Source organism: Psittacula echo (genome assembly GCF_963264785.1).
Source record: "Psittacula echo genome assembly, chromosome: 5".
Taxonomy (NCBI): Eukaryota; Metazoa; Chordata; class Aves; order Psittaciformes; family Psittacidae; genus Psittacula; species Psittacula echo.
In genome coordinates, this window is record NC_137739.1 from 7,760,557 (window position 1) to 7,780,949 (window position 20,393).

Consider the following 20,393-nt stretch of genomic DNA (forward strand, 5'->3'; position numbering starts at 1 on the left):
CGGCATCCGCCAGCGTGCATTGGGTGGCGGGTGAGTCAGTAAGGCGCCGACCGCCATCTTGGGCCAATGGGCACAGCGGATGGGCGGGCTCGCCGGCTGCTGGGAGCTGGGTGCGTGTCGCGGCGGGTGCCGCCATGCCCATGTACAAGGTGAGGACGTTCCACGGCGCCGGCGGGGCGGTGCTGGCGGAGCAGCTACCCACCTGCATGTACCATCTGCCCAGCCTGCACAGCCAGCACCCGCCCGCCGCCTCGGCGCCGCCGCAGGTAGGAGCGAGGGGGCAGCGGCTGGACCCGCCTGGCCAGCCTGGGGGAAGGCCCACCGCTCTCGGCAGTGGGCAACGGGCCGGTGCAGCACTGCTGCGGAGCCCGGCGGGCCCGCCTCCGGCCGCGCTGGGCTGGAGTTTGTTCCCGGGGAGGGCTGGAAGAAGCTTCCGGGGCCGGGCACCCACGATCGCCTGCCTCAGCCCGCAGGAGCGGCGCGGTAGCACAGGCCGCTCTGGTTTCTCCGCGTTTATTAGCAGCGCTTGCGAGGGTTTAGTAAAAACGGCTTTGTCAGGGAGTTCTCTGTGGTGCTTGCTAAGCTTTGGGTAACTCGCAGCCTGGCTTCTCGGGGCTCTCGCTTGTGGCTCTTGCTGTTTTACATTGAAACAGGCGTGTTTGGGCCCTGGGCCAACCCTTTGCAAGACCGGAGCTGGCCCAGCATGTCCTGTCCCGTCCTGCTGCATCGTCACCCTCCCGGCTCTCGTCTCTGCTGTTGAGATGGGAACGAGGCAGCTACACACCCTCCATCCTGGTCTCGGTTACTGTATTCGAGAAAAATGCAAAGCAATTACATTAATTTGATTTGAGCCTCTTCCAGTGTCAGGAATGCTTTGAATTCTTCAGGGCTGCTTGTGGCCATTTTTAGCTTGATGCATCAGTCTTTTCAGGGAGTACGTGCTGTGCCCTCGCCCAGGTTGCTGGTGATACTGAGCAGGAGTAGACTTGGGGCAGAACTGCGTGGGAATGCTAACAAAGCTGCCCTCCCACTGCAACAACAGCGTTAACTTCTCATCTCCTCCAAGAGTGGTTTTTATTTCATGGAATTGCGTAATAGGACAACCTGTAGGCAAATAATGGTCACTTAGGAGGTGTTTCCATGTCTTACCTTTGAGAATGTTGTGTAAGTGGGTATCAGGATTTCACTTGGATACCTTGCTTGTTATCTCTTTATCCATTAGACTGAAAGGAAGTTTGGTTGATAGGTTGGATTTCATTAATCCTTATTCAGAAAATGGATTATCTATACAAAGATACTTCTTTAACATTACTGCAACTTTGTAGACTTAATACTTCCCACAGGAATGTATTTTTCATCTTCTAAAAAAGGTAGACTTGTAAGATAATTGAGATAACATGCTTTGAGATTAACATGTAACAAAGCCTGTCACCTTTTTTTCTGTATAGTTTATATTCTCTGAACCAGAGAATGGCTACAAAGTGTTATTTCATGTGATACACCATCCAGCCAAACCTGCAGGTTTTTTTACTCCACTAACTTCCTGAATTGTCAAAACATTTCCTTGTTTGGCATCCTCAGCACAAACTCAGTCTGATTTTCTGGGCCGGAGAGAATCCTGATGAGGTAACTTTGTTTTTTCAAGTTTCAATTCAGCACTTCATTGCCAGCCTTACGTCTCTGTGGTTGTGGTCTGCTATGTATTATGTTAGACAGTTTGCTGTGGCTACTGGTTCAAAAAAAATGAATTTTAAGCAGGAAGATTTCAGAGATTTGATTAAATAACCCATTGCTTACCATTTTCATACATACTAAAGACCAGACAACTAGTTGACATAAGACCGTGACATTCCATGATGCTCCAGTTATTTGAAGGTGTTTAAAGTCTTTCTAAACTTGTTGTCAAGTAAGCTGTGGACTATTTTGACACTGAGCTGAGTATGCAACTTTGGTTTTTCTCTCCTGTAGGAAGAGGTTGATCCTTCACTTCAAGCACTTGAAGCCCGCCAGGAGTTGATTCTGAAACGCTTGTATGAACTGAAGAGCGCCGTCGATGGTCTCTCAAAGATGACACAAACCCCAGATGCTGACATTGATGTAACTAACATAATTAAAACAAATGACTGTTCTCTGACAGCCAGTGGAGCAGATTTGGATGTGATGCTTGGAAAGGTAAATTCATTTGAGCCATATACATTGATGGGTACTTTCTCTGCTCTCAAATTTTCAGGGATGGAAGGGTGGCATTAAAACCTGGGACATTCCAAACTCATTAGAGAAGTCTTATATCCTTACAAATAATTTTGAACATCCAGATTATAGATAGAAAAGTTTATAAATAATAAATCCCATATATTCTTACTTGGATATAATTCTAAGCTAGAATAGTTGATTTTGAAATTAATGACACTTGGGTTTTTTTGTTTGTTACTTGCTTGAAATTTTAACTTTACCTTCAGATTGGTCTCAAATTTACCTCAGTCATGTTCTTGAATGATATGTTGAGGAAGGTTTTTAAATGTTTAAACAAGTTTTAAATGTCCAAACTTGAATAGATTTGAGTAGCATTAGAATTTTAGATACACACATACATGGTTATGTACTCTTTGGGGTCAAACAAAATCTCTTTCAGTGTCTTCTTTGCTGAATGTTTTACTTTCCATTCAGGATTATGGTGCCCTGAAAGATGTTGTAATCAATGCAAATCCATCTCTACCTCCATTGTCATTATTAGTACTGCACAATCTGCTTTGTGAACGCTATAAAATATTATCAGCTGTTCATACACATTCATCTGTGAAAAGTGTGCCAGAAAACCTCCTGAAATGCTTTGGAGAGCAGACTAAGAAGCAACCTCGTCACAAGTATCAATTGGGCTTTACTCTTATATGGAAGGATGGTAAGAACAAAGTTATCTTGTAGATCAGTATTTTACAATAGGTGACAAAATGAAACTTGGGCATTAAAACCTTGACAACAGATGCTTTGGCATCCTTGTGCTGACATATGATGGATACATACTGCAGATAACATTTTTGCTCTCTTTTTATAGTTGTTAATGATGGGGACAGAGGAGGACAACTTGTGTTTGTAGTTACCACTACTAAAATACACATGGCATTTACATGCTTGGTTGTACCCACAGGATTTCTTTTATAGACATGTTTTTCAGTGTCTAGAAATAAGTTGGCTAGAATAGAAATGAGGTGGGAGATTTGGCTGAAAAGTGCAAAAAGTGATCTCTCTGTCCCAGGTTCCTGCATTAGTCTATTCAGACTCAGAAAATGGAAAATTGTTCCTTCGGTTAATTATGTTAACAGTGATGCTGGCATCAAAGATAAAACACATTATGGCATTGCCATTACATTTAACTTCTTTACCATATGGTATTCACTTTTTTCCTTTTCTTAATTTCAGTTCCAAAACCCCAGATGAAGTTTAGCGTTCAAACAATGTGCCCTATTGAAGGAGAAGGGAACATCGCCAGATTTCTCTTTTCCCTGTTGGGCCAGAAGTACAATGCAGTTACTTCAACTGTGATTGACAGCTGGGTTGATACAGCTATTTTCCAGCTCAGAGATGGTAGCAGTAAGGAAAAAGGAGCAGTCTTGCGCTCTATGAATGCTGCCCTGGGCAAGGCAGCGTGGCTGGTGGGAAGTGAACTCACCGTAGCAGACATTGTTGCGTGGTCTGTGCTTCAGCAAATGGGTAGTGCCAATGCTGCCCCAGCCAATGTGCAAAAATGGATGAAGTCGTGTGAGAACTTGGCACCTTTCAGCTCTATTCTGAAGCTACTCAAGTAAGCCTGTACTTTTGATAATGGTGTAATTTTAATCTTATTCCTCTCATGCCTGCTGTAGTGGTTTGAATCCTTTCTGAGATGTATTGGAGTACTACAGTTGGACAGAATTCTAAAATCAATAAAAACATTACAGCTAGCTTTTGGGTGTGACCTTCCTTTTTACTAACTGCTGCATGACACGCGTATTTGTCAATGATTGTAAGTTATGTGCAGTAGTCTTACATAAATACATGCTACACTTTTAATTTTTCCTTATCCTTTCCCCTGTAACCCAAATGCTTATTTACACAAGTTAAGTTGTCCTGAGGCTCAGTGCTACATTAGTACTTTCTGCTGACTGGAGACTTCTGAACTAAGACAAAAAGATGAATACCTTTAAAGAACAGACAGGAGAATCAAAATGCACTGAAATGTATTTATGTAAAAAAAGGAACATTTTATATAACTTAGCATGCAATAGAGGTTCTTCCCATACTTAAACAGGGGAACCTAGTTCCATATGTTGTTTACCTTGTTCTTCTGAAAGCAGTCTTATTCTTTCTCTCAGTTTCTCTATTTCTTCCTCTTGCTGTCTCACCTTCTGTTGTAGGTTAGAAATAACCTGATAATGAGAGCCAGTTTATAGATGCTATTCTGCATATTTGATAGATATATATCTCATAGATTTGATAGATATATTTGATAGATTAATATAGATTTTATTAATCCACAAACAAAAAAGTGTGACAAGGGAAAATGACAAAAAGATTCTGCAGAGCTGCTAAAAAGCTTCAAAACCTTTTCTGACCTATAAAAATACTTCAAAATCAACAGCCCAGTCTTCATTTATTTCATTGCAAAGACACCAGAAACATTAATACAGTGGCATAAATACCATAATTGGAAAAGTCTTGATCACACAATGCTCTTAAGGTACAAACAAACCAAAAACCTCGATAATACAGGAAAACAAAAGCCATTTTCTTTTTATATTTCTTTATCCCGTAAAGGTTGAGGTTATTGCCATAACTTACATGTTCCGTAGTATGAAATAGTTCACTTTCACGGAGCTGAGCAGCCGTTGGTCTTTCTGTAGCACTCTGACTGGTGAGGAGTTTAACGTATTTGGCTTGAATAGGCCATTTCTTATAGAAAGTATGAGGAATCTGGCCATTCCGTAAACATGTAAGAACTTCTGTTCTTTCCATTTCTGTTCCAAATGGTTGGAAGAGTTCTAGCAGGATAACACCCATGCTGTACATGTCTGACTGGTAATGGAGTGAAGAAAAAGTCTGATATAACTGCTATTTTTAATTACTTAGTAGATTTCTTTTCCTCATTAAGAAAATCACAATATGAAAACATTTCATGACAATGAAGTTTCCTGATAATAGGAAAAGTATCAGGACACTACTGACAGAACACGAATTCAAATCTGTACATTCCTCAAGAAAATATTAGAAACAAATTATTTTTGCCATGTTTCAGCAAAAACATTAGGAGAAACAGTAGGAGGGATATTTATATATTTACCTACTGAAAGACTTGTCTTATTCCAATCACTTCATGTGTTAATAAAAAACCCCTACTACTACTTCCTACCTTGAAATCATAGTGAGATCCCTGCAGTTGTTCTGGTGAAGCATAGAGGCAGGTCCCCACTCCTGAAGTATGCATCAGTCCTTTAAAAAGGCAATTTACACTTCTCAGTTAGTGTTACCTTGTTACCATTTCACTTCAGAATTTGATATTTGATGGTTTTAATATCATAGAAACTTAATCACTGAAACCCATTAAGCTTTTTTCTCTTACCATTTTTCCTTTCTGTCTTAAACCACTGGTCTGCATGATCCCAAAGAAGGTCTTTGCAAGCTAATCCAAAGTCTCCTATTTTTACATGATGATCTGATCCATGTAGAAAGATATTTCTGGGCTATAAAACAAGACAGTATAAAATCTATAAATATATCTGTATAAGTAAGTATGAAATTTCAGCTGTTTCAAGACTATAAAATCCAGTGTTTCACAGGTATAATTAACACTCTCATTAGTGAGAGAGGGGAAAAAATGTCATAGCTGATACCAAGTTATGTGCTGGCAACACCATTTGGGCAGAAAAAACACATATGAAGTATGTAGAAAAAAGGAAGAAAAGCGAAACAGGAAATAACTTTAGTGGAAATGTAAGGTTTTGTTTGTTTTTTTTTCTCTCAGCAGAAAATGGGAAATTTGCTTCCCCAAACGATAGCATACCTGACTTAATGCAACATATGGCAGAATCACATCTCTTCTTAATTCTGAATGTGAATTTTTTCTTGCTCAATATAAACCAAAAGTAGCATATCTCAACTCAGACAAAAAATCACCAGTGACTGTTGAATATACTTCTTATACTGCAAACAGCCCAAAAGGACTTGGCAGTACTGAGAGGTGAAAAATTGGCTATAACCTGGCAGTATGCACTTGTAGCCCAGAAACCAACCATGTCCTGGGCTGCATCACCAGCAGTGTTACCAGCAGGTCAAGGGAGAGGATTCTCCCCCTCTACTGCTCTTGTGAGACCTCACCTAGAGAAGTGCATCCAACTCTGGGGACCCCAACATAAGGAGGATGTGGAGCTGTTGGAGCAAGTCCAGAGGAGGCCATGGAGATGCTCAGAGGGCTGGAGCACCTCTGCTGTGGAAACAGGCTGAGAGAGCTGGGCTTGTTGAGCCTGGAGAGGAGAAGGTTCCAGGGAGGCCTTACTGTGGCCTTTCAATATATAATGGGGGCTTACAAAAAAGCAGGGAGACATTTTACCAGGGTCAGTAGTGACAGGACAAGGGGCAACAGTTTTAAACTGAAGAGGGTAGATTTAGATTGGATATAGAGAAGACATTTTTTACTGACACTGGCATAGGTTGCCCAAGGGAAGCTGTGGCTGCCCCATCCCTGGCAGTGTTCAAGGCCAGGTTGGATGGGGCTTGGAGCAACCTCATCTAGTGGGAAGGTATCTATGTGTGGTAGGGGTGTGTGTGAAACTAGATGGTTTATGTGGTCCCTTCCAACCCAAACCATTCTACAGTTTTATAATCTAGAGGCTCAAGCACTCCCAGATTATGTCTGTATGTACAAATGAGGTGAAACTTCTGCTTGCTTGCACTTCCAGGAACTTCACTGACCTGAAGCTCAACTATGATGACTCATTTCTCATGCTATAAAATTAGGAAATAAAAGAACTGAAGGCATTAACACCATCTTACGCATTCCTGCTGGGCACAAGCTGTGGTTAACAAATGTAAGTTAATGACCAAGCTTCCGTTAGGTCTTGGCAACTCCTAATACTTGTTCACAGCCAACCTCAGAGCACAGTACAGAAATGTGTCTCTGTTTCTTGCAAAATGTAAAAACATCAGATAAATCCTGAAAAACAGTAATTATCTGTCTTCTATGTTTAGGCCAACAGTCTGATGATGCTTTTCCACCTACATCCACTCATTATTGTTAACTTAAACGACAGTGACAAGTCTGGCTGGACACCTCTTCACATAGCCGCAGGATCACTAAACACAGAGATGACAGCAACTTTAATCACCTCTGGAACAAACACTAACTTCGCCAGTCCAACTTGTGGAAGAATCATAGAATCATAGAATAGTTAGGGTTGGAAAGGACCTTAAGATCATCTAGTTCCAACCCCCCTGCCATGGGCAGGGACACCCCACACTAAACCATGTCACCCAAGGCCTCATCCAACCTGGCCTTGAACTGCCCTTCATGTTGCAGCATGCACAGCATAAGCAGAATTTTAGATGTCAATGCAGACCACATCTCTTTACCATTAAGTAATGGAACTAATGTAAACACTCAAGACCATAAAGGACAAAAAGCTCTTCATGAAGCCTGCTCAGGTGGCAAGAAGGGAAATAGTTCTGTTACAAGCACACATGAACATTGTATCAGAGATGGGCAATCTCCACTCTTCATTTCTTCAATGCAGATCAAATTTAAAAGATACAGCAGTGCTGAACAAGTTGCTAGGCTTCTCAGTTCCACTGAAGTAAAAGAGATAATCAAGGCCACCCACTCACTGGACTTCCATTCTCAAAATTTCAAATACTGAAAGATTTCCTTGTAACATCACAGAAATTACTGTTTCTGCAAGATGTCTGCAAAATCACCTTTAGAAGAATGTGTGGTGAAAACAATAAGCATGGCGTCAAAAACAAGCTCCCACTATGGAATTCTTTATACAACTACCAGGACTTGGACAATAAGGCCATGATGATGCTTAACAAGAAAACCAAAAACCAGTTGATCCTGAAACAGCTGGCAGAAACAATAAAATTAATCCAGAGTGAACACTGTGTGTTTTCAAGTAGTTCCAAGTTTCCACACATGGAGTTTTAATAATCAAGATGATCTTTACACTCATATCAGATGCAGAGAACCTCTGGGAAGCAGAGTAGGAAAATACACATTCATGTCCTTGCTATTCGAGTCAGATTAAGCAAAATCCATCTACCTATGCTTCACATTTAAGTCAAAACTATTCTTATGACTGGAGTTCCAACACTTCACAGGAACATATAAACGGCATGCTATTCTAATCATTCAAAGTGCTACTATTTTAAGTCTGCTCTTCATTATTTTTAATTGGAATGAAACCAAAACTTTTCATTCAGTCACTAACATCACCTACAATTTCAGTCCCTTAAGGAAAATAACAACCATTTTGAAAGACAGCAATTATTTGCAACTATAACTTGAACATATTTTCCAAAGCTGATACACAGTTAGCCAACTGAGGTGTAGTCACTGGGCTTTGCTTATTTTTTATAATTACCTAAAATAATTTAATTTCTTTTAGATACTTAAGAAATTTAGGTCCTACACTGGTTAAGGAAAGACCAAGACAAAAACCAAACCAATCTGACCATCCCTGTTTAGAACAAGAAAATGGCTCCACAAAGGAGAAAACATTTCCAGAGCTTAATCATAATTCACTTTAAGTCCATGTAATTGAGCACAATGCTTAATGGAAGTATGATACTGGTGTAGAGGAGATAATGTATTTTTTCCATACATAAGACAGCTAAACTCTTAAAAGCCCAGGTCATCTCAAATTTAGCTATAAATTTGCTTTCATTCTCCCATAATGTAAGTTATCTTTGTTTTCTTCAACCTCAAGTGTAATTAGTTCATTCAATGAACTTACTTTAATGTCTCGATGCATCACTCCCATGCTGTGGATATAGCATACTCCTTCTAGTAACTCTTGAAAAATTTTCATTGTCCAGCGGACATCCACGAGATGGTATGGACCTTAAAACAATTTAAAATCTAAATTATTTTAGCTAATTTTAACAAGCTATTGAAGTTTACGATGGTTTGTCTTGTTGAATTCTATTTATGACATGGAAGAAATTTTTAACAGAATGAGCACAATTTATAAATGGAATTTCCCATATTTCTCCTAAGATACTGTTTTTGAAACAGCAAAAAGTCACTAACTGCCAAATTCCAAAAAGGAAAATTCAGGGGTCATGAACATGTGTCTGCCTGAAAAGATTCTTCCAAACTCCATCAGACAGTTACTTGATAATGAATTTAAAAACTCTTTACTTAGATGGAAGTACTGAATTAGAATGAAAAATACAACTCCAGATGAAATCATATTAATTTACGTAACAACATGTTTTTTGTATCGGTATTAATTTGGACCCTTCCTTTTTGGATCCTTATTCTGCTGTTGTGCTACCCCTACTAGGTCAAATGCCCTAGTAATTCTGTCATTCCCTGACCAGGAACATCATCTTTTAGCTTATTTATGCTAAAAGACTATGATTACAGGAGAGATTAGCAGAAGTCAGCTGATAGCTGGCATCCATGACTGAAGAGAACAACAGATTTATCTTAATAGTGATTAAAACTAAGATTAAACATTAATCATACAGTTTATGCCTTACAATCTGTTAAGCATATGCACTTTTTTTATACAACCAGAGAAAGGAACATGTCTCTAATGCTTTAAGAGCATTAGACTTGTTCTTCCAAATGTCAACAGTTATTGAAGACATCTTGGTATCAGTACATGAGAACTCCTTTGGCCATTCCAGCAAGGTAAATATTACATGCTTTAGACCAATGACAAATTAGCCTATGTAGGAGTTCTGATTCTTGAGAATAAACTTTTTTTTCTTGTAATCTGTCTGGAACAGAAGATGTATTCCTATTTTGCACAGCAGATAAATTAGCCTGCAAAGAGTTCTGTTTTGTACCAGCAAGACTACTACCAAAGCAAAATTTCAATTATTTAAACAGCTTTCTGAGAAAAAGCAGATCCTGTCAAAAAAAAAACTATTCCAAATAAGTAGCATTGCCCAGGCAGAGATCTCTCAAGGTAACAACTATGCCTCAGGCATACATTCATTCTTTTTTGAAGAGTTGTCTAAAACCCATGAACTTAAATCTCTTTACCAACATCATAAAAAGATTCAATACTAGCTGCTAGCTGATGAAATTAATAAAGAATCTAATGATGATTCTATTTATCTAATGAAGATCCGTATTATAAGCTGATGAAGTAAAACAAAATCAGGCAAGTGAACTTCCAATTAGGAAAGGCGAAATACTTGCTTCATAATGAATCAGAAAATTTTTAAGACTTCTTACTGGATGTTTCCTCTGTTCTCTCATTGCATCCTTTATTACGGTCAAAAATCCAATCCCACAAAGATATTTCACACAGCTGCATTTGTATATGAAGCATCAAACGATACTCCACCTAACAGAAAAATAATAGTCTATGATGTTGCCACTTTAACATAAACAATATTTCCTTAGTTATATTTCTTTAAAGCTAATAAAACCAAAATTTGTTCATTAAGCTAAAAAAACCCAGTCAGATACCAAAATAACATCAAATACAGTATTACTAATCTACTGCATTCAAGAAGCATATGCAACAACACTATCTAGTTTTGGAGTGTTTGGTTTTTTTTTTTTGCTTATCCTCAAATGTTAACAATTGTTATGATAAAAACAGAACAGCCAGCTACGTATCTTAATATTCAAATTAGAGTTTAAAGCTTCTAGACACACTGAACAGAGTTTCATTCTGGCTTAAGAAAACAGTGTAAATTAATATAAATTAGAAAAAAAAAATCCATCTCAATGTGGAATTTCATAGAATCATAGAATCATTTAGGTTGGAAAAGACCTTTAAGGTCATCTAGTCCAAAGGTCTGATTTATTAATATGAGTATGTAATTTCATACTCAGTTTCTGATAATGTACTAGATCATTTGATAGCCTGGACAACTCAAGCAAACACCTTTAAAATCTTGGATTTGTTGCAAGAGGGAACTCCAAATGATACCAAAAGCTTGGAGCATTCCAGAGCTGGTTGTGTTATACAACACATTTCAGTGGTATGAATGCCAACCAAGTTTTAGAAGCATAGGCAGAGTGGTGATTCCATGCCCCCATCTGCTTTTCTCTTTTCCATGTGGAATCCTACACTATACAGGCACCACATGACATACCTAGACACTTTCATGAATAATATCTGAATTAGCCATGGTTACTGAAGGCTGAGGATTTTCAAGCGCAATTATGGACTGGGTTTTTTTATGCAGTACTACTTTTTATTCACGTAGGTACTTTGAAAGGACCCAAGATGATGGTAACTTTCTTGTATGCTGAGTTCTGCCCCCCCTTCTCATCAGCTTCCTTGTAATAGTGTTAATCATTTAAATAAAAGTTGTCTGTATTTCTGACTCTAATCACAGTAATTATTTTTTTTTTAATTTATCATTATAAATCATTCCTCTGTCTACCAAACTCTACTTTACAAACATGGTTAAAGTAGATAGCAGATAACTATATTTAATGAAAACTGCATTTACCTCAAACTCTCCACAGACAGCTACGTGATTCTTCGAGCATTCTTCAGTGCAGGACTTACTTCCAGTGCTAGCATCTTGTTCCAAACTAGTATTAGGTACCCGTGATGGATGATTTTTCACATCAGTTGATCTACTGCTAACACTACTTACAAAGTCTTCTTGTAATTCTATGGATAATTCGCATTTATTTGGTTTCATACACTCTTTACTATTGTTCGTAAAATCATTCACACACAATTCACTACCCACATTTCTAAGACTGGTACTGTCACAGGACTTCTTCTCTTGAGAAGTAAGGTCGGCAAAGATAATTGAACTACCACTTTCCACACTCTGAATGTGACAGCGATCACTGAAAATAATAAAGTAACGGAGAGAAATCAAAACATGTACCTAGTTTTATACCATCTATTTGTGACACACCATTCTGAAAAGTGTTGGGTTTTGTTTGTTTGGGTTTTTTTTCTTTGGGTTTGTGTTTTTTCCAGTTGCAAACTGCATTCCAGAGTAAGAGTTCAGCTGCTTCCCCATATAAAACTTTAGGATTACATAATTGACAGTGCAGGCTCCAGCCTTTTTAATACCTTCCCCCAGCAGGGATTTCTGAGAGCTGACCCAGACAGCTCATAGATACATACAGTCCTAGGTCACAGCATTCGCTGGACAGGAGTATGATGCAACTCCATTCCTTCTAACTTAGGAAGTTATGCTAACTGGATAGTCATAGGACTCCATCTCTTTATTGAAAGGGCTAATCAACACTTCTGAGAAGCAGAAGGTCCCATCACTCTAGTGAGATTCCACAGAACTAATCAGTGTTTCTGACTGGCACAGAACTTCAGAAGTAAGCTTAAAGCCACATTCAGATACTCAGAAACTGAGATCCAAAGAAGGTAGAAGTATTCAGTAATATTCTTCAGCTTATGCAACAAGAAGAGAAGCAATGACAAGGATAATTAAGACTTTTTTTTTGGCAATACTTCAGAAGCAAAAAGCACTTGTGAAATCTATGCTGAATTCTGTACTCTCTTAATATAACTTTAAAAGAAGTCTTATGTTCAAGACAAATAAATGCTATCATTGAGATTTATAATACTTACTTCCTACGCTCTTGCTCCAAACATAATGGCTGCAACTCCATTATTGTTTTATCTACAGGATGAAAAGATAAATATGGTATTTTAAAAAACAAAATAATACTATAAATTAATATTTAATCTACAGCATCTTACTGAATTTAACTTCATTACCTACAGGTATGTTTTTTCTCTATTTCTGCTGCTGCAAAAGGTGCTTGTCAATCTAATAAGAAACAACCATACGTTTTTCTGTTTTTCTTTCAATGAAAATACGTGTTGTATGAGGTCACTTGAAGGGTTGTACTGGGCTTTCTTAGATATTCACCTAGATTTAACCTTTAAGAAGTTAGCCTGTTCAAAATTATGTTATTATAGCTTCTCATGTATATCATAGCTAAAAAAGCAACTCCACAAGACACCATCCTTTGCATCACTATGCTGCTGGTTTGATCCTTAATATTTTGGAAATGGTTTTCATTAAAATTGTATATTTATGTGAAAAAGCAGTTTGTTTTAGCACAGAGAAGATATGAAATACCAATCTTCTAAGCCAAGGAAAACACATTAAGTACCACAGGACCTACTTATAGATCTAGTTACATACTTATCACCATTGCATACTTGTGAAGTACTCCTAGCAACTAAAAAGTTGCATCCTTCAAGATTCTCAGTATCATTAGTTAGAAAGTCTTGTCTGTATTACCATACTGACAACTTCCTATGCATTTTCTTTTGTGTTTATAGCTGACCATGAAGTCATTGATTTGGAAAACAATAAAGGCATACAGAGCATAAGAGGATGAAAAGATTTAACTGCTAAAGGTATTCCAGAAAAGAACAGGAAAGGAAAGGAACAACAGATTAAGATTACAAAGGGACCAAAGGACATGTGGAAAGAGCCGAGAACAGAGAAAATGAATAGAAAAAAAGCGGCAGGGAAGAAGGTATAAAATGAACATGAATGTAGATAAATTCTCATCAGTTACAGATAGTAGCATATATATATATATATATATAAAAATAGATATATACACACACAAAAAAACCCAACAGATTTCTCTGTCACTGTAGGACTATAATATGCAATTCAACAAATTGAAAAACTCTCCTGTGAAAAGCAAAATAAAAGGGATTTTCCCCCCCCCCCATTATTTATTTCCAGGTTCTTTCAGTTTTTTCTAAACTCCTTTACAAATAGGAAGAGAGGCACAGTGGGAGACTTGCTCGAGTTTTGCTACAACTCCAAGATTTCAAAACATGGTGGCAAATTTGTGGGTGTTTTTTTTTTTTTAACTCTATTCATCACTTTTCCCCCAATATCTGAAGTGGCTTATCCTTCAATATTCATTCTTCTCCTTGTCAACTCATTACTTTTTGTGTTAAAAGGTTCTCACTGCATTCCACTGAACTTCACACAACCTTAAAATCCTTCTCACGTATTACCAGAAGTGAAGCTAATACTTCCACAGTTCCGAATTCACCACTGACTAACAGGTAAGTTACTATGCAAGAGACTGAAGTGCACAGAAGGATATGAAGATCTGATGGTCACCTGTAGTTTGGGGATTTTTTTGTTTTAAAGACAAAAAAATAGTTATTTTATCAGAGAAGTGATACTCTCCTGGAAATAATAGTACAGAGATTATAAGCAGGATGCAAGCAAGATTGACACAATATGCTGCACTTTCCTTTTGGATGTACTGTTTGAACTTGTTCCATCCAAGCAGTGTGATAACCTACAATATTAGGATGCTGCAGCCCAGCGAGCACTTTAACTTCTCGTAGTACCTAAAAAGACCAAAAAGAAACAGTATGACCACTCTTTATTCTGAGTACTTAATAAACCAAAAAGATAACCAAAAAGTAACAGTTTCTGACAGAGAAAGAACAGATAAAATTGTTACAGTAATAGAGAAAATTTGGAAGCTTTAGAACTAATTAGGATTTTCATAGTTGCAGAGATGAGCAAATTCAGGTGATCTTAAGGTCCTTTCCAACTCTATGATACTATGATTTAATGGACTTAAATACCTCTAATTTACTTTTTTCTACTAGGTGTTGATAGTGTCAAATCTATAGAAACTCAGAATGCATAAACCCATTATTAACATTTTTTATGTTTTGGGAAATATTAACTGCATTACTAAATTCGATTAGAATCAGCTAGAGCAGATAGGGAATTAAACCAGAGATGAAACACAGGAAAAAGTATACCTTCATGCAATCTCTTCTTGTAGCCTTCTTAATGCTAATTTTTTTGATAGCATAGAACTGACCATCTAACTTGTTTCTAACCTGAAAACAATTGCAAAAGGAAAAAATAGATGTTAATGTGTTTAGATTAATGAATTATTAAATCCTTTAGAACCAATGATTTTCTAAAACGTAATTTCTGCACTCCATTCATATAACATCTCACCCATATCAGAGAGTGAAACTGGGATTAGGCTCAGCTGTCTAATATAAGGATACTCTACTTTTGCCTTCTTACAGGACTGCAAACATCTAATCCAATCTTTGTGAAATACATGGTTTTACAGGTATCTTTCCATCAATAATAAAATGCTGATAGATCCTGATAACTGCTTAAACAGGTTCTCAGTAAATCATGAGACCACAAGTGACATTTACACATGGCACATACCATGTGGGGAACTGTAGGCTAGGCATATGCTAAAGTATTTAATATAAACCAACATTGGATTGGACAGTTTACGTTCATATTAAAGCTGCTTTTTTATAAGCAGCCACAACTGGAACACTGGTGTGTGCAGAAAAATCAGTTCCTGTGGCTGGTTTTTTAAGTTAATGTATCACAGTACTTCATACAAGAATTTTTCATTCACTTAAAAAGGGTCAAAACACATGAAGTAAAACATCTGATACATCCTGCTTCCTACAAACAGAAAATAGAAACCGCAACTGAGCATCTTTTGAAATTAAATGCCAATATCCTTCACATGTGCAGGTTTGCACTTGTTCTGTTGGAAAATAAGTATTTTTCATTTTCCATTAGAAATAAAACCCAAGCAAAACAAAAACCAGCCAAAACAGTAACTCTAAATTTCAAAGAAAAACTAGAAATAAACTGATCAGTTATAAACAGAAGGTAAAGAATACCTTGTATACTTTACCATATCCTCCTCTTCCTAGCCTCGCAATCTCATCAAATTCATTCAAGTATCGTGAAGACTGTGCTTCAAAGAGAACTTCTTTTTCCCTAGTCAAAAAAAGGCTGCATTAAACTAAGTTACAACTTACAGGTAAAGTACTACAGGCATACACAACCTAGAAATACTATTTATGTTATGAAAAGAAGCAGCAAATACTTCGACATTACTACACTGTACGATTTGCTGTTTCAGTGAATACTGAAAACCAGCAGACTGCACAGCATACGCATGTACTAAAAATCACACTCTATGTTAACAGAAGTATTAAGATGCTTTATGTTTATGCCTGAGAAATCTTGTTTTCCTGAAGGGTGGCACTAACCGTGAGAGTTGTGCTGAAGAAGGAATTTTCCCCAGATCATTTTGTGAGTTTGGAGCAATTCTCAAATTGTTTCACAGCCAAAATATGAAATGCAGTATTAATTAAATTCAGAATGGAGCTCTTTAAGAGGGGAATTAAGTTTAATATTTCTAAATGTTTTGAATACGTACCCAATTGCATGAGAATCTCCATTATCAAGTTCCTGTAAAACAACAAAATCCAACATGAAAACATGCCATACAGAATAAAGTCTACCATGCCATCGGCACGGAAAGCTTAATCAAAATAGAAACTACAACCATATTCTTAAAACAATACGTGTTACTGATAGCCATTCACATTCTACAGACAGCTTCACCAACTTAAAAGTATTATTATCCCACCAGTAATCTACTAACATCTCTCTGCTGGAGAGATTACTGCCCTCTTAAGAGTTCTGCTGGCAAACAGGATAAAATGAGGGCTCTAAAAGGTGCTTAAGACAAAATTAACCAGCTTAGTTCAAGCAGCGAGATAAGCAAACTGGTCTGATTTAGCCTGAAGCACATAACACTATACAAATTATGCTCTCCACAATATAAATAGAAGCATATTGACATAATCAGCTGGAACAGTTAAAAGTGAAAATGGATGTCTGTCCATTGTAAAAAAAAAAAAAAAAAAAAAAAAGTAGCAATACTTAAAACACCTGTGCTTACAAGGATTTTTTAACTTCTTTTAAAAATCTTATTATTTAATACAGACAAAATATTGCTGGCTTCCAAAGCTTTGGTTTGCACCTATAGAATCAAACCTTGCTATCTCAAACACTGAAGGTAAAATGGGAACACCATTTTGTATAATTATCAAAAAGACCCAATCCAACAGTAAAAGAACCTCTAAACAAAAGCCTCCTTGGATGCAGTGATGTGTTAATTCCTTAATGCAGAGGTTGCTAAAGAAATTTAGCAAAGCTTACCCCATTAAGTATTTGTCGATTAGCTGCTTTCATTAGTTCAGTAATGGCTCTATTATGCTGCAGTCTTACAGTACTAAATTCATCACAGAAAGCAAAAGGGGAGAGCAACCCTGTTCTTGTGAAAGCCTGACGAAGTACTGTACAAAGGAACAGAGAAAGGTCACATTAAATACAGCCTGCCAGTAAGACCATGTAAACGGTTTGCAAATAAGAAACTTTATTTGAAAGATAGTGCATCTGAAAATCTGAACAATCACTCCTACCCTGATACAGTTTCCCATACCCTTAGCAAGAAAAACTAATTAAATCCAAACTACAGCTGCTCTGTGGGAATCCCTTTGCATAATACAGTTATTTGCCATGCCGTTTGTAGTCACAACTGCATCTCCTCTACCTTATCTCAGCAGATAAATCATGCAAGCATCCACTTGTTACCTCTGGACAAATTTTGACCAGTGAAAAGAAAAATTCAAAATGTGTTTACAATAACAAGGACATGTTTGTAATAAAAAGTGACAATGTCAAGATTTTCTAATTCACAAACTCACACATTTGTGCACACACTCCCTCCCACCCTCACCTCCCTCTCAAGCACCACATCTTTCTCGCTTGAAGAGAACCAGTGCCAAGGCAGACAAAAACCTAACAAACACTGGAGCTTGGTGCAACCGCAAAGATGCTACAAAAATGCCCTTGAAAGTTTTAGGAGTTCCAAGGTCTTAAACTCGCCTCTAAAAGGTTTTTTTAAGATGCTTCTTTAGTACCAGTATATAAAAAACCCAGCATATTACTTTACCTTTTAAAGGAGGTAAAGTTTATTGAAAGTGACCCTATAACAAATCAGGAATGTTGCTACACAAGCCTTATGAACACAGTTACGCACAGCAGAAAAAAATCGGAAAACCCCATCGTTGCCAACACAAATATACCAGTCAAAATCACAAAACAGACAGGATTACTGCAGCATGTTTTTCTTTTATTCATCAGGTTTATTCCACTTGGGAAACTGGTTTAAACTGTGCCAATGGAGAAACGTAATCTTCCATAGAAGTACACCAGGAAGCCAAGAAGTTACATACTTTGGAAGATGCCCAGGCTGCATTTTTTTGTTCCTCTCCCAAAAGGAGGAAATTTAGTTGGGTTGGTTTTTGGGGTTTTTTCCTTGGCATTTTTTGTTTTGATAGCGACAATATTAAGACTGAGGGCCAGTCTTACTTCAGGAACAAAAACCTGACAGCTGCCTGCACTGTTCTTACTGGATGCTATAAATGGCTTCCATTTTAAGTACAAGCGAAGTACCATATTTTATTTTCTACAGTCACATACAATAGGAGAAAAACCTCAGAGATTGTTTCTCAAATGCATTAAATATGTGCTTAAGTGAACAAAATACCTAAGATAACTCTCATACCAAAAAGACACATTTCAAAAGAAATGCTTTACACCTCAAAATCCAAGCTCCCTGAATTATATCATAATTCCTTATGGGAAAATAAAGGACTTTTAAAAGTATTTAATTTTCACAGACAGCAATTTTGAAAGATTTAGTGAAGACTATGCTACAGCTTAGTAACTGTATTGTTCTATATTATTGTTAAACATTTTTATTAAATTCCTCTTCTGTGTTTTTAGATCAGATTTAAGAAATAATTTACATGCTACCCTTCTCATGACACAACTCACATGATTTAGCTGCTATAGAACTGTCTGATCCTTGCATCTACAGCAACATTCTGTTATTATTTTCAAAACCAAGAGACATCCTCAATCCCATCTGAGTTGATTCAGGGTATTTATCCTCTTCTCCAAATTACTCTTGGCCCAATAGGATGAGACCTACAGCTTTCTATTGATATTACACTGTAATTCTACACAGAAGCATCTGGCATATATTGCAGTAAGACAGTTTAAGAGACAGGAAAGAACTACTCTTACTAACTTCGGAACAAACACCTCGAATGAACAGGGTTGTGCGTGTACATGTGGCAGAGATGCTCCAGCAGTGACACAAGCAGCAGCTGGTTTTGGATCGTAGAAGTAAAATTCACAAACTTCTGTGACCCGTTTGCAACTCGAAGCTCCGCGGGCACATCCGATTCTGGAAAAGGCCAGTCAGAAGAATGAGTTTAGGTCTCAGTATGTGCCTATTCACATCAAAACCACACATCAGCCCACACAGCTTCAACACAGCCCCGGCTCACGAAAAAGCACTGCACAAGTAGCCACTTAGAGAGAAGCTTAAGACACTAATTAGGAACCTAATTTATTTTTATAAGCGCACACAGGAGATAACGGAGAGGACGAGTCTCTCTCTCCCCGAAGGGGGGAGCCCTGGCTGCGGGGCAGGGCGCTCGCTACCAGGGGCCTGCCCGCTCTTGCATCATCCCCGCGGCTGCCGGTTCCTCAAGACGATGAGTAAAGAGGAAGGCGCTGGTTCTCCCCTGCATTCCTAACCGGGGTGAGCTGGGCACCCAGCCGTCACCCGCAGAAAGGGGAGGACTTCCCTGCTCCCCACGTTCCCCGCGGAAAACAAGGCTGCTCTGCTGCACCCAACCCCGCTTACCGTCAAACCGCGGCTCCGGGCTCTCCTCAGGGAACTCGATGGCGGGCGGCGGCACGCGGGGAGCCGCGGCCCCTGGCGGGAACCCGCCCCGCCACATGCCGGGCGCTGCGGTCGCGGCCTTGGCTCCGGCTGGCGGGGCCTACCCGCCTCTCTGAGCGCAGAGCAATAAAACGTTAGCTGGAGAAGTAAATCGGTGATGGGCAAACAGAGCCTAGAAGGCAGAAAGGGGCGGAAAGGCTACAGCCGAGGAAGGGGCCCGTACCGAAGCTTCGCTGTGGGAAAACAAGACGCTCCCTTACGAAGCGGGGCTGGCGGAGACCCTTCACTTCCGCGGAGGACTGCGGCTCCACGCATCGACCACCAAGCGTCCGGCTGAGCACCTAGGCCTGCACCACCACCTCCTCCTCCTCTTCCCCGCGGGAGCACCTCGCCGCAGTGCCATCGACTCTCTAGCCCTGACCGGGGGTCGCCGAGCCCCCTCTAGCGGCTCCCGGCAGCGGCACAGGGGCGGTGCTGGTCCCCGTGTGACCCGGAGGAGCTCGCTTCTCCCCCCCGCCGCCGCCACCGCCTCCTTTCCTCCCCCCGCTCGCTTGCCCGGCCGGCGCCGGGCCCCGGATGCAAGAGGCCG

At 39.0% G+C, this 20,393-nt stretch overlaps 2 protein-coding genes across 6 annotated transcripts; one reads left to right on the forward strand and one right to left on the reverse strand.

Moving 5' to 3' along the window:
• Window positions 1-56: 56 nt before the first annotated feature.
• On the forward strand, window positions 57-7,044 carry AIMP2 (aminoacyl tRNA synthetase complex interacting multifunctional protein 2). Of its 5 annotated transcripts, XM_080620045.1 has the most exons (6): window positions 57-266; window positions 1,582-1,626; window positions 1,969-2,172; window positions 2,668-2,899; window positions 3,418-3,799; window positions 6,930-7,044. In XM_080620045.1, the coding sequence occupies exons 1-6, from the start codon at window positions 135-137 to the stop codon at window positions 6,979-6,981; spliced, it is 1,047 nt and encodes a 348-aa protein (XP_080476171.1). In that variant the 5' UTR covers window positions 57-134; the 3' UTR covers window positions 6,982-7,044. The 5 variants fall into 5 exon arrangements, with proteins under 5 accessions (XP_080476171.1, XP_080476172.1, XP_080476175.1 ...); XM_080620046.1 differs by lacking the exon at window positions 1,582-1,626; XM_080620049.1 differs by lacking the exons at window positions 1,582-1,626; window positions 6,930-7,044 and adding an exon at window positions 932-1,018 and having other exon boundaries at window positions 3,418-3,932.
• Window positions 4,204-20,393, reverse strand: EIF2AK1 (eukaryotic translation initiation factor 2 alpha kinase 1). Its single transcript, XM_080620044.1, has 16 exons — window positions 20,028-20,393; window positions 19,766-19,916; window positions 19,142-19,300; window positions 17,203-17,339; window positions 16,415-16,446; window positions 15,870-15,969; window positions 14,964-15,044; window positions 14,438-14,537; window positions 12,771-12,822; window positions 11,671-12,022; window positions 10,436-10,547; window positions 8,979-9,085; window positions 5,594-5,714; window positions 5,384-5,463; window positions 4,816-5,049; window positions 4,204-4,403 (listed from the first exon to the last, which is right to left on the reverse strand). The coding sequence occupies exons 2-16, from the start codon at window positions 19,860-19,862 to the stop codon at window positions 4,278-4,280; spliced, it is 1,890 nt and encodes a 629-aa protein (XP_080476170.1). The 5' UTR covers window positions 19,863-19,916; window positions 20,028-20,393; the 3' UTR covers window positions 4,204-4,277.